The following is a 20,212-nucleotide window of genomic DNA, read 5'->3' on the forward strand; positions in this document are numbered from 1 at the left end:
CAAGAAAGTGAGTACTCACGAATTGGCAGGGTTGAAGGGTTTCAACTGAGAGGTGTGGAAAACCGGATGAATTCGGAGCGCCGCAGACAGCTGGAGTTGGTAGGTGACAGGGTTGATGTGGAGTGTGATGCGGTAAGAACCGATGAACCTGGGTGATAACTTCTTTGACTCTGTGTGGAGATGCAGATTATTGGTGGACAGCCATTTGTCACCTACGTTATACATTCGTCACGGTGGGTGTCGACGGCGATGTTGGGCGGTGTATCGGTGGTTAGCTCGTCCGATGGCTTGATTGGTACATCAACCTCCGGTTCTTGATGTTCGAACATCGAAGGCTGGAAACCATGGCATACCACAAATGGGCTGAGATTTGTGGCAGATGACACATGAAGGTTATGAGATAACTTAGCCCATATGAGGTAGTGGGCCCAGGAGCGCTAACGATGGGCGACGAAACATCTCAGATAGCGCTCCAGTTGTTGGTTGGTCCGCTACATCTTACCATTAGTCTGCGGGTGGTATCCTGATGACAGGATAGGAAGGCCTTCCAGAACCGGGCAGTGAACTGGGGCCCCCTGTCCAAGACAATGTCTTTTGGGAACCCATGCAGGCAGACTACATGCTCTAGAATCCACCAGATGCACAGCTTTGGAGAACCAATCTACGATGGTCATGATGGTTGTCTTCCCTTCTGAAACCGGCAGGCCCGTGATAAAGTCGACGGCAATGTGCGTCCAGGGCTGACGAGGAACCGGAAGTGGTTGGAGCTCTCCAGGTGTCGGCTGGTTGGTGGTCTTCGCCCTGGCGCACACTGGGCACGCCTGGACGAACTCGTCGACATCCCAGGTCATGGAGGGCCACCAGAAGGCGCGTTGGACAAATTGGAGGGTGCGCTTGGTGCCAGGGTGTCCAGAGAGGGGTGAGGAGTGGCCCCATTCCATAACGTTGCTCCTGACCCCAGGGGTGTAGCTTCTGGTCTGGACCTCGCTGGGAGAGAACAGCTCCGGCGCCCATATCCGAAGCGTCCACCTCCACAATGAATGGTTTGTTGATGTCTGGGTGGATAAGGATTAGAGCGGTGGTGAAACGATAACATAGTTCATAGAAGGCGGAGATGGCACTGGAGTTGAGGTGGAAGTGATGAGATGATGGGCGTGTCAGGGCAGTTAGGGGTGCTGCAACTGTACTGTAGTCCCAGATGAAGCGACGATAGAAATTTGCAAACTCGACAAACCGTTGCTGCTTGAGGGTCTTGAGTAGGGACCAATGACGCACAGCTTCCAGTTTCTGCGGGTCCATGGCCACACCCTGAGGCGAGATGACAAAGCCTAGGAACGTGGTGGAGCGCTCGTAAAAAGCGCACTTTTCCAACTTACAATACAGTTGATGGGCGAGCAATCTCTTACATTTACATTTACATTTAGGCATTTGGCAGACGCTCTTATCCAGAGCGACTTACATTTTTTATCTTATTATACATCTGAGCAGTTGAGGGTTAAGGGCCTTGCTCAAGGACCCAACAGTGGCAACTTGGTGGTTGTGGGGTTTGAACCTGGGATCTTCCGAACCGTAGTTCAATGCCTTAACCACTGAGCTACCCCTGGCCCTCTTCAGGACTGCCCTGACATGTTGGGTGTGTTTAGCCTCCGATAATCGACACGTACGAAATTAACCCCCCTTTTTCTTTACAAAGAAGAATCTCGCGGCGGCGGGTGAGGAGGAGGGCTTGATGGTACCTTGGCGGAGGGCGTTCGAAACGTACTCCTTTATCGCCCGTGTCTCAGTGGGTGCGAGGGAGTAGAGATGGCTGCGGGGGGGACCAAGCCTGGCTGCAGGTCAGTCGCTAGGTCGTAGGGGCGATGAGGCGGGAGATAGGTGGCGTGTCTCTTACAGAACACCTCAGCCAGGTCTCGGTAGGCAGGAGGAATGGCGTTGGTGTCGACGTCGGGGCCTTGGACTCCCTAGGGCACGTCCCAGCCGAAGCCGATAGGCAGAGTTCGTTACATGCCGGCCCCCACTGCAGGATCCTGTTTTGGGTCCAGGATATTAGAGGGTCATGTTGTAAAAGCCAGGGGTGTCCAAGGATGATGGGTGGTGACGAAATGAAAGTCAGGTGAAATTGGATCTGTTACTAATGTTGCTGCATAATTAGGTTGATGGGTTGTGTTTGGGTGGTGATGGGGCTAGACGAAAGGGGCCCACCGTCTACTGAGGTGAACAGGCTGGGATAACGCTTCCAACTCCACTCCCAGTTTTTTGGCATAAGAAGAGTCAATAAAGTTGCCTGTGGCACCGGAATCGATGAACGCAGTACTTCTGACCCTTTTGTGGCCAAACTGGAGGTGTACCTTGTTATGCGGCGCTGCGGCGAAATTATAGAAAGTGTTTATTATACCACGTGTGCACGCGCCTAAAGCAAAACCTCATTAGCGAGGTTAAAGATCCATTCTCTCTCGCTCTGATAGTGTGTCATTGGACAGCGTGCCCTTTCCTCCTCCTCTCGACATATTTTATATTAATTATTTGTATGTATTAATATTAATTATTTGGGGCTGTGGAACTAATAATTTAAGTTTCCATTACAGTAAAACCTCGGATTGCTAGTAATGCGGTTTGTGAGTGTTCCGCAAGACGAGCAAAGATTTTTAATAAATTTTGACTTGAAAGTCAAAAAACAAGTCTTGGTTTACGAGTAACAAAGTATCATGTATCACGCATGCGCTTCTTGTTTTAACGCCGAGTATCACGTGATTACATCTGAGCAAACGATGTTTGTCTCTCTTGTGCTGCGGAATTGTGGGTGATTGTCTCCCCTGCTGGGTCTTAGTGCGCATCTCTCACTGGTATAATCAACATCCGTGTGTGTATGTATTGTTTTTGTAAGCGCGCGTGTACACGCATTTGTACTGTTTCTTATAACGTGCGTGCGTGCGTGCGTGCGTGCGTGCGCGCGCGCGTGCGCGTGTGTGCGTGTGTGCGTGTGTGTGTGTGTGTGTGTGTGATGCACCCCCTCTCTGTTGCATACACACACACACACACACTCTGCTCCACACAGAAAGACTGCTTTGTCGCGATTCTTTTTAAAGGTAAAGTGCAGGTTCATTTGTTTGTTTGTTTTACTTACAGTGTGCACACAGAGTTTGTGTGTGTCCGCACGCAGGTCTCATACTGTAGGTGTGTATGCACGGAGAGTTTGTGTGTTTGTGCGCACGTCTCATATGTAACATGCATATGAACATTCATATGAAATGCAATTATTAATAATTGTTGATAAGTGTATGTTAATAAGCTAAACAGTTGATTTACATCGGGGGGAGGGGTGAATTATTTGCATTTGAATGTTGTCTGACATTGCAAAGCACACACAGTAACACTAAAAGAACAACAACCTAAAATAAATAGGAAAAAGAGGCCTTGATTATGCTGCATAAATATTATTTCTTACAACAAAATTTCACCGCGCTCATAAAAACTTTATGCGTGCGGCTAAGCACTGATTAGACTATGTAATAAATTAGGATCAAACTTTTTAAAAAATATTATTGATTAAATGTGTGCAAAAAAAAACTGTTGTCATTAAAAATTTATCAGATGAGGACTCATGTTCATCAAGCTAATGTACAGTATGCTGTAGAAACTCCCAGGTGGGAAGACACTGCTTTATGTAGTTAACATCAAAGACAAAAATAAATAAATAAAATAAACATCAACATTACCAACTTCCACCAAAGAGTCAGAGAAAATTTTAACCATTACATAGACATTTCAGCCAGCGGCAGTTTTCAAAAATTCTTTCCAAGGTGAGGCTGCATAACACAACATATGCTGGTATAATTGCTGGGTAAGCTGGTCACCAGCTATGCTGGTCTATTCTGTTTTTTTCAGCAGGGTGTTATATATTTGTGTTTTAATAAAATTCTTAAATCATAGTGTTCACCCATGGGGTAAACATGACCAATTTACTGCATAAACACAGAAACACAATGATTTTATTATTATGCTTACTTACTTAGAGAGATTTGGTTTGATTTTGCTGATTTTGAATCTTTTTCAAACGCAGATTGACCAGTATATCAACTTGATAACTATGCTATTAATTGCTCAAAGTATGAAATCTAACTATGAAGTTTGATTTAATTGGTACCAATTTACATTTTATTTCTTTATTTATGTCTGTTTGTATTTATGTTTATGTTTTGTTGCCGAAATACATTTTAGACTTTTGCTCGGTCTTGTTAATTAGTTTTAAACCCCTTAATTCTGCCAATTCCCCCATCAGCGAAACCGGTTTAATAACTTCACACCTATCGTGAATGAAAAATGAGAAGAGGGATTACAGTAACTGGAGGGTTCTGCGAGTGTTCACCTCGAAACGCGTTGTGTTCAGCGAATAGATTAAAACAAAAACAAAATCATGTTTGCTTCAGCATTGAAAACAATATTGTTTTAGGCTAACTTTATTTAAGATCATACAATTTTGTATTCTTTGTTGTATTTCATCTTTTTGCACACCCGCAGGCATCTTTAAATTTAGACAGATAATAATAGTGAGCTGGTAGGCACGTTATTTTTTTAATATAACTTAAATGGTTGAATGAAGATAAATATACACAATAAATTAATAATTGCGGTTGCTTCACATTTGAGCAAATAAATAGCTTTTTTTATTGTATATGCAACCATATCATATATTTGTCTAATACTGTTTTATTTAGATTTTACAAAATTGCAACTGTACTTTTTTAAATATAACCTACGTATGTACGATATAAGCATATTTAACTGCTTCAACAGTGAATGAGAAATTTGTTCTGGTTTTTAGATAAAGTCCTTATTTAATATAATTTTATTATTTAATTTATTATCTTATATATATATATATATATATGATTCTTTTTCTTTATATGCTTGTCGAAAATAGTCCTTCAGAGCAGTCACTGCGGAATCTCTTCTTGCCTTTAATTCACGATAAGTGTGAATTTATTAAACTGTGTGCGCTGTTGGCTGTGGGTTTTGGATGAATTAACAAGACAGAGCAGGCGTCTCTGCCTAACTTTTATTTTCCCAGCAAAACATGAAATAGATTAAAAAAAATAATAGAAATTATATATGATAGCAATTAAATCAGACTTAATAGTTGGATTTTATACTTTTCTTTTTATTTACTGTATGGGGGAGGATGTCTGCAGTTTGATCGACAAATCTGCTCATATCTGTGCATGCCTTCATTTGCCTTCTGATCAAAAAGCATGCATGCGCAACTCACTTTCACTTTGCAAAGGGCAGTGTTTTTTGTTTAGTGTATATTTAAAGCACATATACACAATAAAAAAATATTGTTTTAGGCTAACTTTTACATTCTTGTATTGTTTGTTGTACTTCATCTTTTTGCACACACACGAGTGCGTTACAATAATAAGAACAATAACAATAAAAAAAAATTGGAGCACTACTACTACTAATAATAATACTGAATAAAGAAAGCGCAGTCAAAGAAGGAGAAGGAGAATGATGAAAAAATGAAGAATAAATACATATCAGTATTTACAGTTTGAGCTCCACACATTCATGAGCTCTGTCGCTTGCTGTCAAAGGTCGCCTAAAAAAGATAACACATCTTCGGCTTCAGCAGACACACAAAGCTTGCCGCGCGCTGCTGCAAAATTCCAAACAACCGAGTGCAATATTAAATATTTTTTACACAGTTTACACAGTCAGCCATAACATTAAAGCATTAAGATCAATATTGTGAAGGGTTCCCTTTGTGCTGTCGGGGCAGCTCTGGCCCCTTGTGGCTTGACTTCGCCAGTGGTATCTGTTATCGCTACATTAGTGGTGGATCATTTAGGTGCTGGGAAATTCTATGTGAATTTCCCCATGGGGATAAATAAAGTATCTATCTATCTCATTTATCTTATCTTTTTTTTTCTATCTGTAAATTATGGGGTGGGGATAAGATGATTGTTCCAATTGAGATCTGAGAAATTCGGAGGCTGGATCAACAAGCTTAAACTTTTTGCCTGCTAAGTCCCATATGCTTTAGGCTGTGATGCACTGGGTGTTCTTAGACCTTTCTATTGTGGCCAGCAGTAACTTATTTCAGCAAGTTGTGCCACATTGGCTTTCTGTGGGAACAGACGGACTAGCCTTTGGTCCCCACAAACATAGAGAGGTCTTGGGTACTTATGTTTAATCTTGTAAAAACTTGCAGTGGTTTTAGTGTTGTGGCTGATCGGCATATAAGCTTTTAAATTTGCATATTCTTAGCTCGATAGAAAAAATATATTTTTCTTTTCTTAAGGGATTTCCAGTTTGGCCATATGGATGGTAATGACTACATCAACAGCCTAATAATGGGGTATGTACTTCTCTCTTACTTCATTCTTTCATCCATGAGTACCAAGTTTCACTCAGTGTCCCAGACGAAAGAAACTAGGATTTCTCTTGCTGGATCAAGCTGATAGCAGTTTTACTATTAATAAAATTAGCAGCCCCTGTGAGCTTATGAATTCTTGAATAAGTGAGTTAATAGGTAAGTAAATGCAAGAGAGTAAATAAGTGTTTGTAAGCACAAATGCACTATTTTAAATGCATTTTCCATTTCACCCTAATGTGGAGAATTGAGGTGGTTTGTAGAGAATTTGCTGATCTTGCATCAGTTGATGTTTATGGCAAAGCAATTTAGCTTTTTTATCATTTTGTTCTCTCTGTCAGGGAATGTTGCCAAGTATACTGTTTGATTTTTTGGCAGGCTCACATTCCTGGCAGTAACATTCCTATTTATTAAAAAGGCCACTTTACTTTGTGGGCTCACATATCATAGATTTTTGGGTCAATAGTAAGAGTCTATATGTGTTAGTTTTGTGTGTTTTCTCTGTTTTTATATATGATATTGCTTAGTTTTTCGATGCTTAATTTCTTTTCCACTTCTATTTTATCTTTCTGTGGCTGTTATTGATTGCTCTTAAACAGCAAGAAAAAAGCTAATTGTCATACTGCTTGTATTTTGTGTTCATCAGTGAGGTGGTTGTGCCATCTATCATTGTTCTCAACACATCTAATGAGCAGTACTTTCTGCCCAGCGAGCCCATGGACAGTCTGGAGCAACTGATCACCTTTATCCGGAGTGTCCTGGATGGCACAGCTCAGGTAATGCATTCTTCTAAACTTTGTTTTTACAGGACTACAGGGCTTAGTGCCGACTTGACACATTTATTTATAGTAAGAAAATACTTAACCAATTCTATGGTACTAGTTACCCTTGTAATTTGTGGTCACAGATAAAATTTCTGTTTTCATTTATTTTCTGTTTAACCATGTCTTGCTCTCAAAGAAGTGTGATTCTTTCCTAAGTTTAATTGCAATTCTAAAATACATTTTTAAACTATTTGAAACTGGTGATTCTATTTTGGCAAAAGAAAACTCACACATAATTACAAGGAACAACATATACTAAACACACACACACATATTATAGCTGCAAGGAGCAAACTGCATCCTCTATGGACAATAAAAGCTGTCATAAAGAGTGAGAAGTTAGTACTCTAATTTCTTAACCATTGGATTTCAGCCATTTTTAAGGGCTAATATTTTATGGGGGAACATAAATACAGTATTGATATTGTCTAGTATTTCTAAGAACTACCTTTTAGAGAATGTTCACTGAGCAAACAGGTTTGCTGTATAAAAGCCAACAAACATAAAGCAAGCTCGATCAAGAAATCGATCAAGCCGGCTATACTTTGTAAATTGTTAATATCATGTCGGAACACCTTATCAAATTTAAATTTCAAAATATCAGTCTTTGCTTTTAATAAATTAGAAATAATTTAAATAAATTGTCAGATTCTTGGAATTTGGTTGAACTGACATTAAATTATGTTTTTTCTTATTTGTAACATATACATCCACTGCATGACAGAAAGTAAAATGCATAAATGCCTCTGAAAAATAGCATTACACCTACAAATGAGAAATGTATGCTAAAAAATACAATTAAACTAAAAATGGAATTTGTAATAAAAAATGAACTGCAGTTTACTCCAGAAAACCTCAGGAATGTCATCAAGAGGAAGATGTTACAAAGTACCAAGAAAAGCTAAGCTGTTTTTTGTAAAAAGAGTGGATAAAGTTACTCAACAGCAATGTCTAAAACTGGTGGAGAGCCTGCCAAAATGCATAAAAGCTGTAATTGCAAATCCACCAAATACTGATTTCTTAATATTATTTAGCCATATTATTAACACAACTTGTTTAATGTTTGACTATTAAAAGGCAAAAGTATTCTACACTTTGTTCAGGCCACTAACACCATTTTCATTCGTATTTACATGAACAGGCTTATGGAGGCGATGGATTTTTCCAGAGACTCAAGCGTGTGGTCTATGATGCTAGATCCACTATCATGGTGAGTGATGACCTCAATACCCATCACAAGTGTAACCCTTACATAAAAAGCAGGGACAATAAATTTCTTTGCCAGCTTCATGAGTTTAAGGTAAATTCAGTTAATACCTAGTTATAGTTGTTCTTGTTTAGTCGTTAAGTTGTGTCTGACTCTTCGTGACCTTATGGACCCATAGTACACCAGGTCTTTCTCTGGGAGGGATAATGTGGTTAACACTAGAAGTGCCGAGCACCGGTCATTTGACCGCTATGGGGAAAAAATAATACTGCACACTCAATTTCAGAACCCTCCTTTTATGACTTTTCCTAGATCTGTGAGCTTAATCACCCTGCATGCTTACATTTACAAAATCGCACCAGTAAAAGCCAGTATAAAGCAATTTTGCTCTTATTTAAGAGAAATCGCTGACGTCATGCCGTTTCCCGCCTTTTCCAACCTGTGATTCTCATTTCTCTCAGCAGATGGCGCAAGGGATCGCGCATACTATCTATGCGTCATTCAGTGCGTATATGTAACTATCTCAGGTTTCATTCCATATATGCAGTTTAAATATATATATATATATATAAAACACACTGTACTTGAATATATATATATATATATATATATATATATATATATATATATATATATATATATAAAATATTAAATATATATGGCTGAAATATATGCTTCCGTGAAATATCGACAATTCGCCATTCATTCCCGCATTGATAATCAGCGATATTTTATAAGGAGATTTTAATTTTATAAGTTTTGAAAAAAATTATTAGTTCGTTCATTCTATTTGAAGCTTCTGAACTGTCGGATGTTTTTTTTTTTGTGTGACAGTGCTGTAGATGGACTGTCCCCTCCTATTTAATGACAATGTAATGAACCCTTCTGAGGATATAAAGCTTTATTATTGGGTTTGAATAAATCAGATCTACCACAGCAGATAATAAACTATGCTATGTCATAACCGAAGCAAACACCACAATTATGCCTCGTTTCGTTCAATGTTGCTTGGCAACGGACCACGCGCCTATTCGGGAATGTGGAAATGTGGAAGTGATGTGTGGCCACTCAATGAGAACCAAAGATTTTGGTACCTACACTGGGTGTAAACCATTGATCATGAGTTTCAGCTGAAACTAATTCTATACATGAAAATGTAGATGCAGATTCAAATGTATAAATATGCATGCTATTTAATATAAAATACTTTTTCAATAAAATTACCAAATATATATATATATATCATCGCTATTACTTGACCCTGAAGTTTAGTTTAGCACACTAAAAAACTGAAAAGTCCTAAATCAACTGCAAATCAACTGCATATGTAGTTTTTTTTACAGCAATTCATAAAAAAATTAATATACATTGTACAGTACGAGGTAAACTTGAAAAAGATTACAAAATGAAAAAAAAAACAGTGTCCACTTTATAAACAGCTTAGTATACTGTGCATAGAACAAGCAAATCGCAAGCCTAGTTGTGATCACAACCCCCTCCTAACAACCGTGCCAGGTGGAGACGGCGTTTCAGGTAAATTTCAGGTAAAAAAAGATTTTTCATGATGAGTGTGTTTATGCGCTTTAAATATACAGTAAACGATAAACACTGCATTTTGTAAAAAGAAGGTAAGTGCCGTTGATCAAAAGGCTGATAAACGCTGTAACAAACTCGCTACTGTTATTAAAACAATAACTAGCCGTTAGCAGAAATCAGGGAGTGAATAAGGACGACCAGAGATACCAATATAAATTCAAAGTGTATTTACATTTAATATAGTGCTGCACTTACTCACACGCCGGCCACTCACACCACATTCACTCAGTCCACAACTTTGTGCACAAGATTTACAGTCCTTTCTCTCCTTAGCACAAGTCCATATATGAAAAACAGAAACCAGAGAACGTCCCGCTTCTCTCCCGATGTCCTTCGGGTGTAGGCGTCAACACAAACAAAGAAACAAATCATATGATCAATAAAAAATAAAAGCTTAGAGATGACCATTTTGTCATATTTTTGTGTTCATTGGATTAAATTAAAACATAAGTTTTTTTATTTCTGATATGTACATACATGTTACAATGATAGTCGTTAAGGAATTTTGTTTCTCCATTTAAGTTATTTATTTATTTATTTATTTATTTATTTACATACAGTAAAGGCGTTTAAAAATTATCAAGTTCAATAAGCTTCATTCTCTGAACAAGAAGACAATGAGGTCTGCTGGAAGTACCAGTTGTTGACCTAGGGCTGGACTTTATGGCAAAAATTTATATCTTGATATATTTCTTAATTTTGTTCGATACGATAGAATTCCGATTTCGATATGGACAATATTAAAAAGCCTCAGGAAACAACTGCCGAGGACACTCACAAGGGATGTCTACAAACTACAGGGGTGATAGCGTTCCGGCACCATGCCGGATTTCCGGCGTACTGTGGCCGCAGGAAAAAAAATCAGGTTCGCGGATATTGATCTGTCATTTCTCTAGATCTGAGATGCGCAGGTGATAGAGAAGGAACAGCGAATCAGAAGTAGTGTGTGGATGTTTGGATTGGCTGGTTTTGTGGCTGTTTTGTAACACTGGACAAAGTTGAGCGAGCGTACAGGCAGAGTGGAGCACACACAGAAGATAAATGTTGCACGCGCATGCAGGCAGAGATGAGCGCGCGCAGAATCGCTCAGAATTGTGGCAGGAATTAGTGATGCGCAGGTCGGGTTGGGACGGGTAAAAAAATTGTCAATTTATTTGCGGGGCAGGTTGGGGCGGGTCATTAAAAACTATATTAAATAAAAAAATCCATGTATGTTGTGTGCAATTCCCTATATCCTATATTAAATATTTGGGAATATCAATTTTTATATTTTATTAAGTTCTTTGATAAGGTTACGTCACGTGACAAGACACGAAAGCGCCAAGCAGCTACCGCTGCCAGTCACAACAAAAACAAAGAAATAAAAGTGGAGATGGAAGACGAGGTGCGGGAGAAATTGAGGTCGGGAATTTACATTAAAAGTCGGGAATAATCATTAAAAGAAAAAAAAAGGTCAGGCTACTAAATCTAATGTTTTAGCATTCTTTTTTTGCACAGCAAACGTAAAAACGTTAAATGAACATTTCCGTGTGATAAATAAAAAAATATATGTCAGTGGTTATTTAGCGTGGGCTGTAAACTTTAGGCCTGCCCTATACAAATCTAAAATAAAAAATTGTTTAGCCTAGATTTCATTTGAATTACAATGCCTAGTATGTCTATTTAATGGTCGTGGGTGCGGTGCAGGGCGGGTTGTAAAAAATAGATACAGTGGTACGGGGCGGGCTGGGGCGGGCCAAATAATTTCGTAAAAGCAGGACCCACGGATTGGAAAAATACCGGACCCACGGGTTGGAAAAATACCAGACCCGCGCATCACTAGCAGGAATATAACGCCATAATATTCCACCCTCAATGACCGATCATGTAACTGATTTAAAAATTCGCTTGTGCTCCTTCATTGCTGAGCTTGATCTGTTATTTAATATCGCCCACCCACTCGTCACTTTATGTAAGAAATTAGCGGAGGATAATTAATTAGTTAATCAATTCCTGTGTACTTTGGAGTACTATTATTGCCACTTACTGACCTGTCTTGGTATGGCTGTAGCATCTGTAGCATTTACTTCCAGTGATTGTACTAAGATGGGCTAATAATGTCAATCTATTCACCTAACATATTGAGAAGAAAATGCTGTGTTTTCTTAAATAATACTGGGGGCATAATGCAAATATAAAAATATCTAAAAAATAAAAAAAAAAGAACCACTTGACAATAATGATGATCAGGGTTATATACATAGGCTGTTTATATATTTGGGCCCAGGGGCCAACAAGTTATGTGTTAAAAGTGCTTTACATACATAGTACCCCCACCCCTACTCACCTCGAGGGCAAGGAAAAAAAGTTCAAGCTCAGGAATTTAAGTCTATAAGGCTCCTCCTATTAAATTTTTTTTTTTTTATAAAAACAGTAAAAAAAAAATAATAATAAGGTTAATTTTTTATTTGTATTTAGCCTTTACAAACAAGAAATGTGAAATAAACTATCAAATAAATAAAACTCTCAGAAGTGTGTGTGTGAGTGTGCGCGCACGCAGAGAGTGTGTGTGTCTGTGTGTGAAGCCGATTAAATTAAGCTTTTCGGGTAAAGGTGAGTGTGTGTCCCTGTGCACACTCTCTGCGCACGCACACAAACTCCGCTCTGTCGCAACACACGATAGGAGAGGAAAATGGGATCTTTACCCTTTATGAAACTTGCTTTTGCTTTATACGCGCGCTGTACAAACACGCTAACAAAAACAAAATTAAATGTGTTTCACACACACGCGTGCATGGATGTTGATTATACCAGTTAGAGACGAGCACTAAGACCCAGCAGGGGAGGCAATTACCCACAATTCCGCAGCGCAAGAGAGAAAAACCGTTGGCTCATATTTTCAAATGTATACCAAAATATCGGAAATGTGTTTAAAAATTGTATCACCGTTGTTGAAAAAAATTCTATCGCGATATATTTTGATATCTAATTATTGTCCAGCCCTATGTTGACTTAAACCTTGCATGTGAACAGAGTGCTAAGTGCTGGGGTGGGCGTAGGGGATGGTGGTTCCCTACTTAAGCGTGCTGTCGTTTCACGCAGCACATGGCCAATAAACCAAATAAGTTTGGTATCAAGTTCTGGGTGGCCGCTGATGTTGAAACAAAATACATGTTCAACGCAATTCCCTATCTAGGGAATGACGACAGTAGGGCGGCTGTTCAGCAGTTATCAGACACCGTTGTAATGCGTATTGTGGAGCCTTTCCTGGGGAAAGAAAGAAATATAACGCTCACGATTTACCAGGCAAAACGAAAGAAAAATGTATGCGTTCTGAGCACAATGCATCAGGCAGTTTCAACTGATAATGGCGAAAAGAAACTGCCTGAAACAATTTCCTACTACAGCACTAAAGTTGGCATGGTTGTTATGGATCAAATAGCGCGGCTGTATTCAGTAAAGAGAGTAAAGAGAGGCACCCTGCGCTGGCCTGTGGCTGTGTCTTACAACCTCCTAGACCTGGCGGCAATTAATGCACATATTCTCTATAAACAGTGCATGAATGTGACCATAAGCAGGAGGTAAAAGAGCTATGTGCGCATCAGAAAACGGCAAATGCAGCAGGGGCACAGTATACTAACCTTTTATAAAGTAGACACTTTTTTTTTTTTCATTTTGTAATCTTTCTCGTGTTTACCTTGTACTGTACAATGTATATTCATTTTTTATGAATTGCTGTAAATAAACTACATATGCAGTTGATTTACCAAAAAGAACTTTTCTGTTTTTTATGTACTAAACTAAACTTTAGGGTCAAATAATAGCGATGATATTTATATATACAAACAAAACAAGGAATAATCGTGGTGTTTGCTTCGGTTATGACATAGCATAGTTTATTATCTACTGTGGTAGATCAGATTTATTCAAACCCAGCAATTGGAAAAGGCCATGTAGTCGAGATTGACCCCACTCCAGAGCGATGGGCGCATCAGGGTAAAAAGCAAAGTGCATGAAGCAATGCACATATTATACATATTTCCCAGTTTAAAAGCCTCTGGGTACTAGTCTTAGCAACATTATGTGGCAATAAAATAAATTCACCTGTTGATCTAAATATACTGAATGATTAGGTTATCACACCAATGGAATTTGGACTCAGATTGTGAAAAAGTGGTTCTGGGAACATGAGGATGTATTTTTACACATGAACTGGCCACAACATTACATCGATCATAACATTATGACCACCTGCCTATGTCCCCCGTTTTTCCACAAAAACAGTGATGCACTTTGTTTTCTGACACCTTTCTGTGGAAACCAGCATTAACCTTTCCAGCAATTAGAGCTACAGTAGCTCTTCTATTGGATTGGATTAAACAGGCCAGCCTTCACTCACCTCATGTATCAATCCACCTTGGCCACCCATGACGCTGTTGCCGATTCACTGGATTCCATACCTTAAAGCACTTTTGGTGGGTCCTGAACACGACATCTCACAAAAGTTGCAGTTTTGGAGTCGTTCTGACCCAGTCGACTAGCCATCACAATATGGCCCTTATCAAAGTCTATCAAATCCTTACGCTTGGTAATTTTTTCCCAACACATCAACTTCAAGGACAAATTTTCACTGAACTGACGTTGAACTGGCAACAGGGTTATGGGCGACCAAGGCCCAATGATGCACATGGAAAGCGAGGGCAGTAATGGTTCGAGTAATCTGATCTATTAGAAGAACTACTGTAGCTTTAACTGCTGAAAAGATATAGCACTTAACAATATTGCACATGTGAACAGTGTGATCTGGCAAGTGTAAAACACTTTAAATATGATTACACAACAATAAGTTCTGACCAAACAACCTGATTGGTCGAGAGACATTCAAGATTGGTGTGACATCTAAACCATCTGTGTTATTTTACAATGCTTACTAGTTCCTAACACAAGGCTAAATTCAGATAGGGTCTTACCTTACTTACCTAACCATTATTCAATACAAATTACATTTTATTTGTAGCAGCTTAACACAGTTAAAAGAATTATGGAAGTTTGTATGAAATGTGTATGAACCTAATGATAAGATTGTCCCTGATGAACAAGCCAAGGGCGATGGCAACAGTGGCAAGGAAAAACTCCCTGAGATGGCAATAGGAAAAATCTATGAGAGGAACCAAACAGGGAACCCATTCTCATTTGGGTGATAACGGATAGCAGGGATTTATCTGCAGTCTTACTGAGTGTGTATTTAACTGTTGTAAAACACCTGGATAACACCAGGCGCTTATCAGTCTCTATCTAGTTCTTTTATATTACAATATCCATTTTTAAAAACTATCAAAGATGGAACAGTTTAGGTCTTTGTTTCCCTCAAACTATTAGATGTTTTGCAATTCCATGTTCAGAATATGGACCAAATATCATTTTTTGGCACTGTGTCGCCATTCCTATTACAGCACCCTCAACAGCTTGTTCAGGCTCCTCCAGTAGCTCCAAAAGGCCAGGAGTCACCCGTCCTCCACAGCAGATCTCTGCTTAAAGAGAACAGGAGAATTTAGTGAAGACAGAGATAAATAAACTTTACAGAACATCTAGTTGTGATTAAAAAAAAGATATTAATAAACCTATTTACCACAGAGTGTTTAAAATACTGTTTTGGGAATTCTGGAATGTAAATAAATTGCCTTTGCTAATGTTACCTTTGAACTTTGTTAGCGTTAGCCACTGTCTATCTGTATTATCATCTGCAATAAAATAACCGATAATTTACTTACTGCGCTTTTCACACAAGTAAGTTAAGCAATATAACACTCGTATAAGAGCATTAGTTCATCTCTAAAGCCAAACTATAACCTACCGAGTATTGAAGCCCCCCTACCCTCCCTCTCCTTAACTGATACACTTCAGGGTTTTTTATCCAGCCTTTATTAACTAAGCTCGCTAACTCCTGTGCATCTAGCCTCAGCTTGTGTCCCTCGTGAGCTGCATCACATTATATTCTAGTTACAGAAATAACCTGCAGATTAACTCTTACCCAAAGAATAAATAAATGCTGAATTTATCTAAATCCAGACAACACTCAGTCAGATTCTGAAGGCATTTTCAGAGAGCACAAACACTCTTCCTCGGGTAGTGCAGCTTTTGTAATAGGAACATTAATACTATTTTCGAAGCTTTAGCATCTTTTTGAGGAAAAGAGGAGTGAGTACCTTAAGTCACATCTGACTGCTATTAGTTCTGCCAGTGATTTTCAAAACGGGCAATAAAAACACTAAACTGGGAATTAATTTGTAAACTACCCCAAACATTTTTTTAAAATAAAACATCACTTATCCCGAATAGTCCATTAAGCTGCCATCTTCATCTCTGTAGTGCAGTTTGATAGCGTCAGTTCGGTGGGGGTGGGATGTTAAAATAACATAATTGCAACTTAGTGCAGCTAAATTGCTGGCTTGTGTTAATGTGTTCTTGAGAACAAAGCGTCATTTAGTGGTGGCACCAGGTAAATGAATAAATAGGGCTTGAATGGGTGTGTTTACTGCGAAATCTTGACACGCCTTTTTTGGCAGGAGAGGGAGGGGGGATCACACCGTCCATAGGGCAGCCACACGGCCACGGCTATTTGAGGTGGCTCCCACTTGAACATAACTATAACAGCATTACTAATCAACTATTATTGCAGACCAACCTACCTATGAAACTTATGATCATTAGCACTGATTTCTTAGCTGCTTTCTTTAATTTGGTTAATTATACACCTGACTCTGATCCTGCAAGTATGTATAAATCAAAATTAACTCTTCCTCCACGCTTCACAGTGGGAACCACAAATTTTGGAAACCGTCTACGTCTAACAAAGACATGGCGGTTATAAAAAAAATGTCAAATTTGGACATTTTCCTCTGATCTAATATTCTTTCATTGTGTTTCCTGTCACAATCATGTCCTTTTATCTTGTTCTTCCAATGTAGTGTTTTCCTTGCTGCAATTTAACAACGAAGGACTAACACTCTCAGTCACCTCTAAACAGTTGACGTTGTAATATGTGGGCTCTAATCTAAGGGTACTGTAAATTGGCATTGAGTTTTTGGTCATACTAATAAACATATCATCTGCAGCAGAGGTGGCTACTGGTCTTCCTTACCTGAGAAAGTCCTCATGAGAGCCAGTTTCATTAGTGTTTGTCCTACTGCAATATACATTCAGTGTTTTTAAAGATTTTTTTAATTGACTGACTTTATTTCTTAACGTAATGATGTACTGTCTTTTCTCTTTATCTAACTGTTTCTTGCAGTAATATGGTTTTGTAAATAAGTTGTTGTAGCACTAATAGCAGAGAGGGAGAGAATACAGATCAAGAATAGACAAAAAAAGAGAAATGTTTTTCACTCGGGGTCATGAATAAAACACTATATAGCTACTAGCCGTTTTTGTGCTTTTAGCGCTGGTATAACATTTGTCAAGTTGGTGTTTTCATCCTTGAGGGGAAAAAAAACTTGCTGTTTTAAAGGAGACTATCTGATACATATTGTGAGACCAGGTGATTATATTGCAGCATTTTTGTTTTACCATAGCATATTGATAAGTCAGTATTTTTGCCATCTCTAATTATAGTGGCCACATTTTATGCAATGCAGTGTTCCCGTTTACATAATTTATATACAGATCTTTGTGCATTTGTCTCAGTCTGTTTTCCGCAGTTCCCCAGTGCTGGCCTGTTTCCTCTTTGGCCTGCCATTAGGGGTCATTAGCCTCATGTGCTATGGCATATGCACAGCTGAGGCAGACGATGACGCAGAGCTGTCAAAGCGAGGTGGACAGACCGATGAGGAAGAGGAAGATGAGGAAGAAGATGCGAGTCGCTGTCTGGCTGCACACCTGAAGGGGCCAGGAGAGGATGATCAGGCAGATGAAGAGTTAGAGGAAAAGAGCACAGCTGAGAAAAAGCTTGATTAACATAGGGGAGATGTGTGAATGAAAAGAAGGATGAGAACAGTAATACAGACATTAAACATTTAAAACAGTTTTCAATTTTTTAAAACTCCATGTATGGTTTAAAAGGTCATTTTTACAATTGATGACTGTTCATGAGCATTACAGAAATATGAGGCTAATATAGGTAATTTCAGACTTGTAACCCTGGGGTTTATCTAAACAACAAATGAACTGTCATTTCTGATGATGAAAACTAAAGACTTAAAATTGTAAAAGTCATCATTTATTATGTTTTATATGCTACAGATCATCCTTTTGAGTGTTTTTGTTCAGCAATTTGTTTATCCATGTATCCACTGAGCTAACTGCTCTTCCTTTAGTTTACTGCTTTGGTGTTGATGATAGCTATGTTAGATTTAATTAATAGCTGTTTTTTTATCTAGCTTAGTTAATCCCCTGCCTTAAATCAGGAGTATCATTTTTGATTACAAAAAGACTCAGGGTTCATGGTAATCAAGGTTTCAAATGTAGCATAATTTCCCTGCTAAAAACACACAAAGTAATAATCTTAAAAAGCTGTAAAGGTTAAAATTACTCAAAAGACAGTTGGCATATTTAGTAAGCATGTACTTAACCGTGTGTGGACCGAACAGTTATTAAATCAATTAAATACAAACATTGCATACAAGGTTTAGGAACCTATTTAACATAAAACAGTTGAATTGGCTTTTTACTTTCAGACGGCCATCTTCATCGTGGCAATGGTAACTTTTTAGTCTTGGTTTTGCATTTTGTATATGCCAAATTAGGCCTAATAAGACCAACCTCCTTTATACACAAGTTCGCTGCACACCCCATTGCCAGTAAATGAAATTTTTGCAAAGTAGTAGAAGCAGTTATGGTTTGGGTTTGGACAACAGTTAATGTTTAAAGCCTTTTTGTGACATTTAAATTTTAACAAAATAGACTTTACATTTTAGAACACAGGTTTTCAGGATAAAATGTTTAAAATGGTGATTTGGATAGTTTACTTTTTATGCCTGCATATGTACGTTTAGTCTTTTCGTTATGTTTTTGGCTTAGAAATAAAAATTATGGGTGACACAAATGTCAATGTACTGCATAAACATAGTTTATTGTATGCAATGAAAGATTTCCTGAGAATGTGAAGTCCATTTGTTACCTGTTAAATAAACATTTTGACAAAGTTTTTATTTATTTTTAAACGTCTTTGGTTTTGGATTCACTTGAACTAACTTTTAAGTTTAGGACGTGACTGTGTGTGTGTGTGTGTGTGTGTGTAAGAAAGAGAGAGAGAGATATGTACTTAAACTTAATGTATTCCACCCTTTTTTGACCAAATTAACTAACTTACAGCTGTTTTTATTAAATCAACAAAAAGGAGCAATTTAAATAGCTTAACACAGCTATTACAAGTGGTTTTGACTAGATAACTATTTAGAACACATGAAATACCTGAACTTTCTAGAGGGTTTTTTTATGTTTGCATGTCGGAAATGGCCAAGTCCGCCTCCGAGTGGCGCAGTTTTAAATACTAATGGAACCTAGGGACCCAAACCTGGTTCAGTATAACAATGTTCAATGACATGAACTGGAATGCTGCCAAATCACAATGGCAATTCACAATTTGACATATTTAAAAAAGTAGAGAACTGATTTGTGTGATTGTGTGTATACATGCACACAAATCCTCTCAACAAAGACGTGACGAAAAATGAAGGTTTCGAAATGACTGTAAGCTTTAATGATTATAAAAATGTGTTCTGTACCAAATTTGTGTAATTTCATTCTCAATTTAAAGAAGAGTTTTTTTTTTTTTTTTTTTTGATTTAGTGGCTTCACCTATATCCCAGATAGCACACTGCTGAAGGGCCAACGTTGCGGCAGTGCCTAATGTTGTGCTAAATGTTATTTTGTAGATTGGTTGGCCCAACGTTGGATCAGGAGATAATGACAAAGTTGGAAATTGGAAATTAAATTAGACTCTTTTCATTATCGCCAATAATAAGAAAACACATTCATATCTCCAGGAATGTATTTATTAATTGGATTTGTGATAAAATGAGTACAAACAAAGAAAATATATGTAACCATTATAATTAAAAACTACTAAATAAACACCTAGTATAAACACTTTTTCTCTCAAAATGCGGATAAAAATAAATGTGTACAAAGAAAGTACCCATTGCCTTAGACTGTCCTTGAGGATCTTTTCCCACTTTTTGGTCCTAAGAATTCTCTTGGTGATTTGTACTTTTGTTAAGTTGGATCCTTTGAGTG

At 38.2% G+C, this 20,212-nt stretch overlaps 1 protein-coding gene across 2 annotated transcripts in view; it reads left to right on the top strand.

Moving 5' to 3' along the window:
- Nucleotides 1-19,119, top strand: part of tmx3b (thioredoxin related transmembrane protein 3b) — a 61,763-nt gene extending 42,644 nt beyond the window's left edge. For both annotated transcript variants that reach the window (XM_053488224.1, XM_053488225.1), the window contains exons 13-16: nt 6,302-6,358; nt 7,020-7,149; nt 8,339-8,407; nt 17,663-19,119. In XM_053488224.1, coding sequence (XP_053344199.1) covers nt 6,302-6,358; nt 7,020-7,149; nt 8,339-8,407; nt 17,663-17,932 — 526 coding nt within the window. In that variant the 3' untranslated portion in view covers nt 17,933-19,119. The remainder of the gene's footprint in view (nt 1-6,301; nt 6,359-7,019; nt 7,150-8,338; nt 8,408-17,662) is intronic.
- The last annotated feature ends 1,093 nt before the right edge of the window (nt 19,120-20,212 follow it).

The sequence above is a fragment of the Clarias gariepinus genome, chromosome 26 (genome assembly GCF_024256425.1).
Source record: "Clarias gariepinus isolate MV-2021 ecotype Netherlands chromosome 26, CGAR_prim_01v2, whole genome shotgun sequence".
Taxonomy (NCBI): Eukaryota; Metazoa; Chordata; class Actinopteri; order Siluriformes; family Clariidae; genus Clarias; species Clarias gariepinus.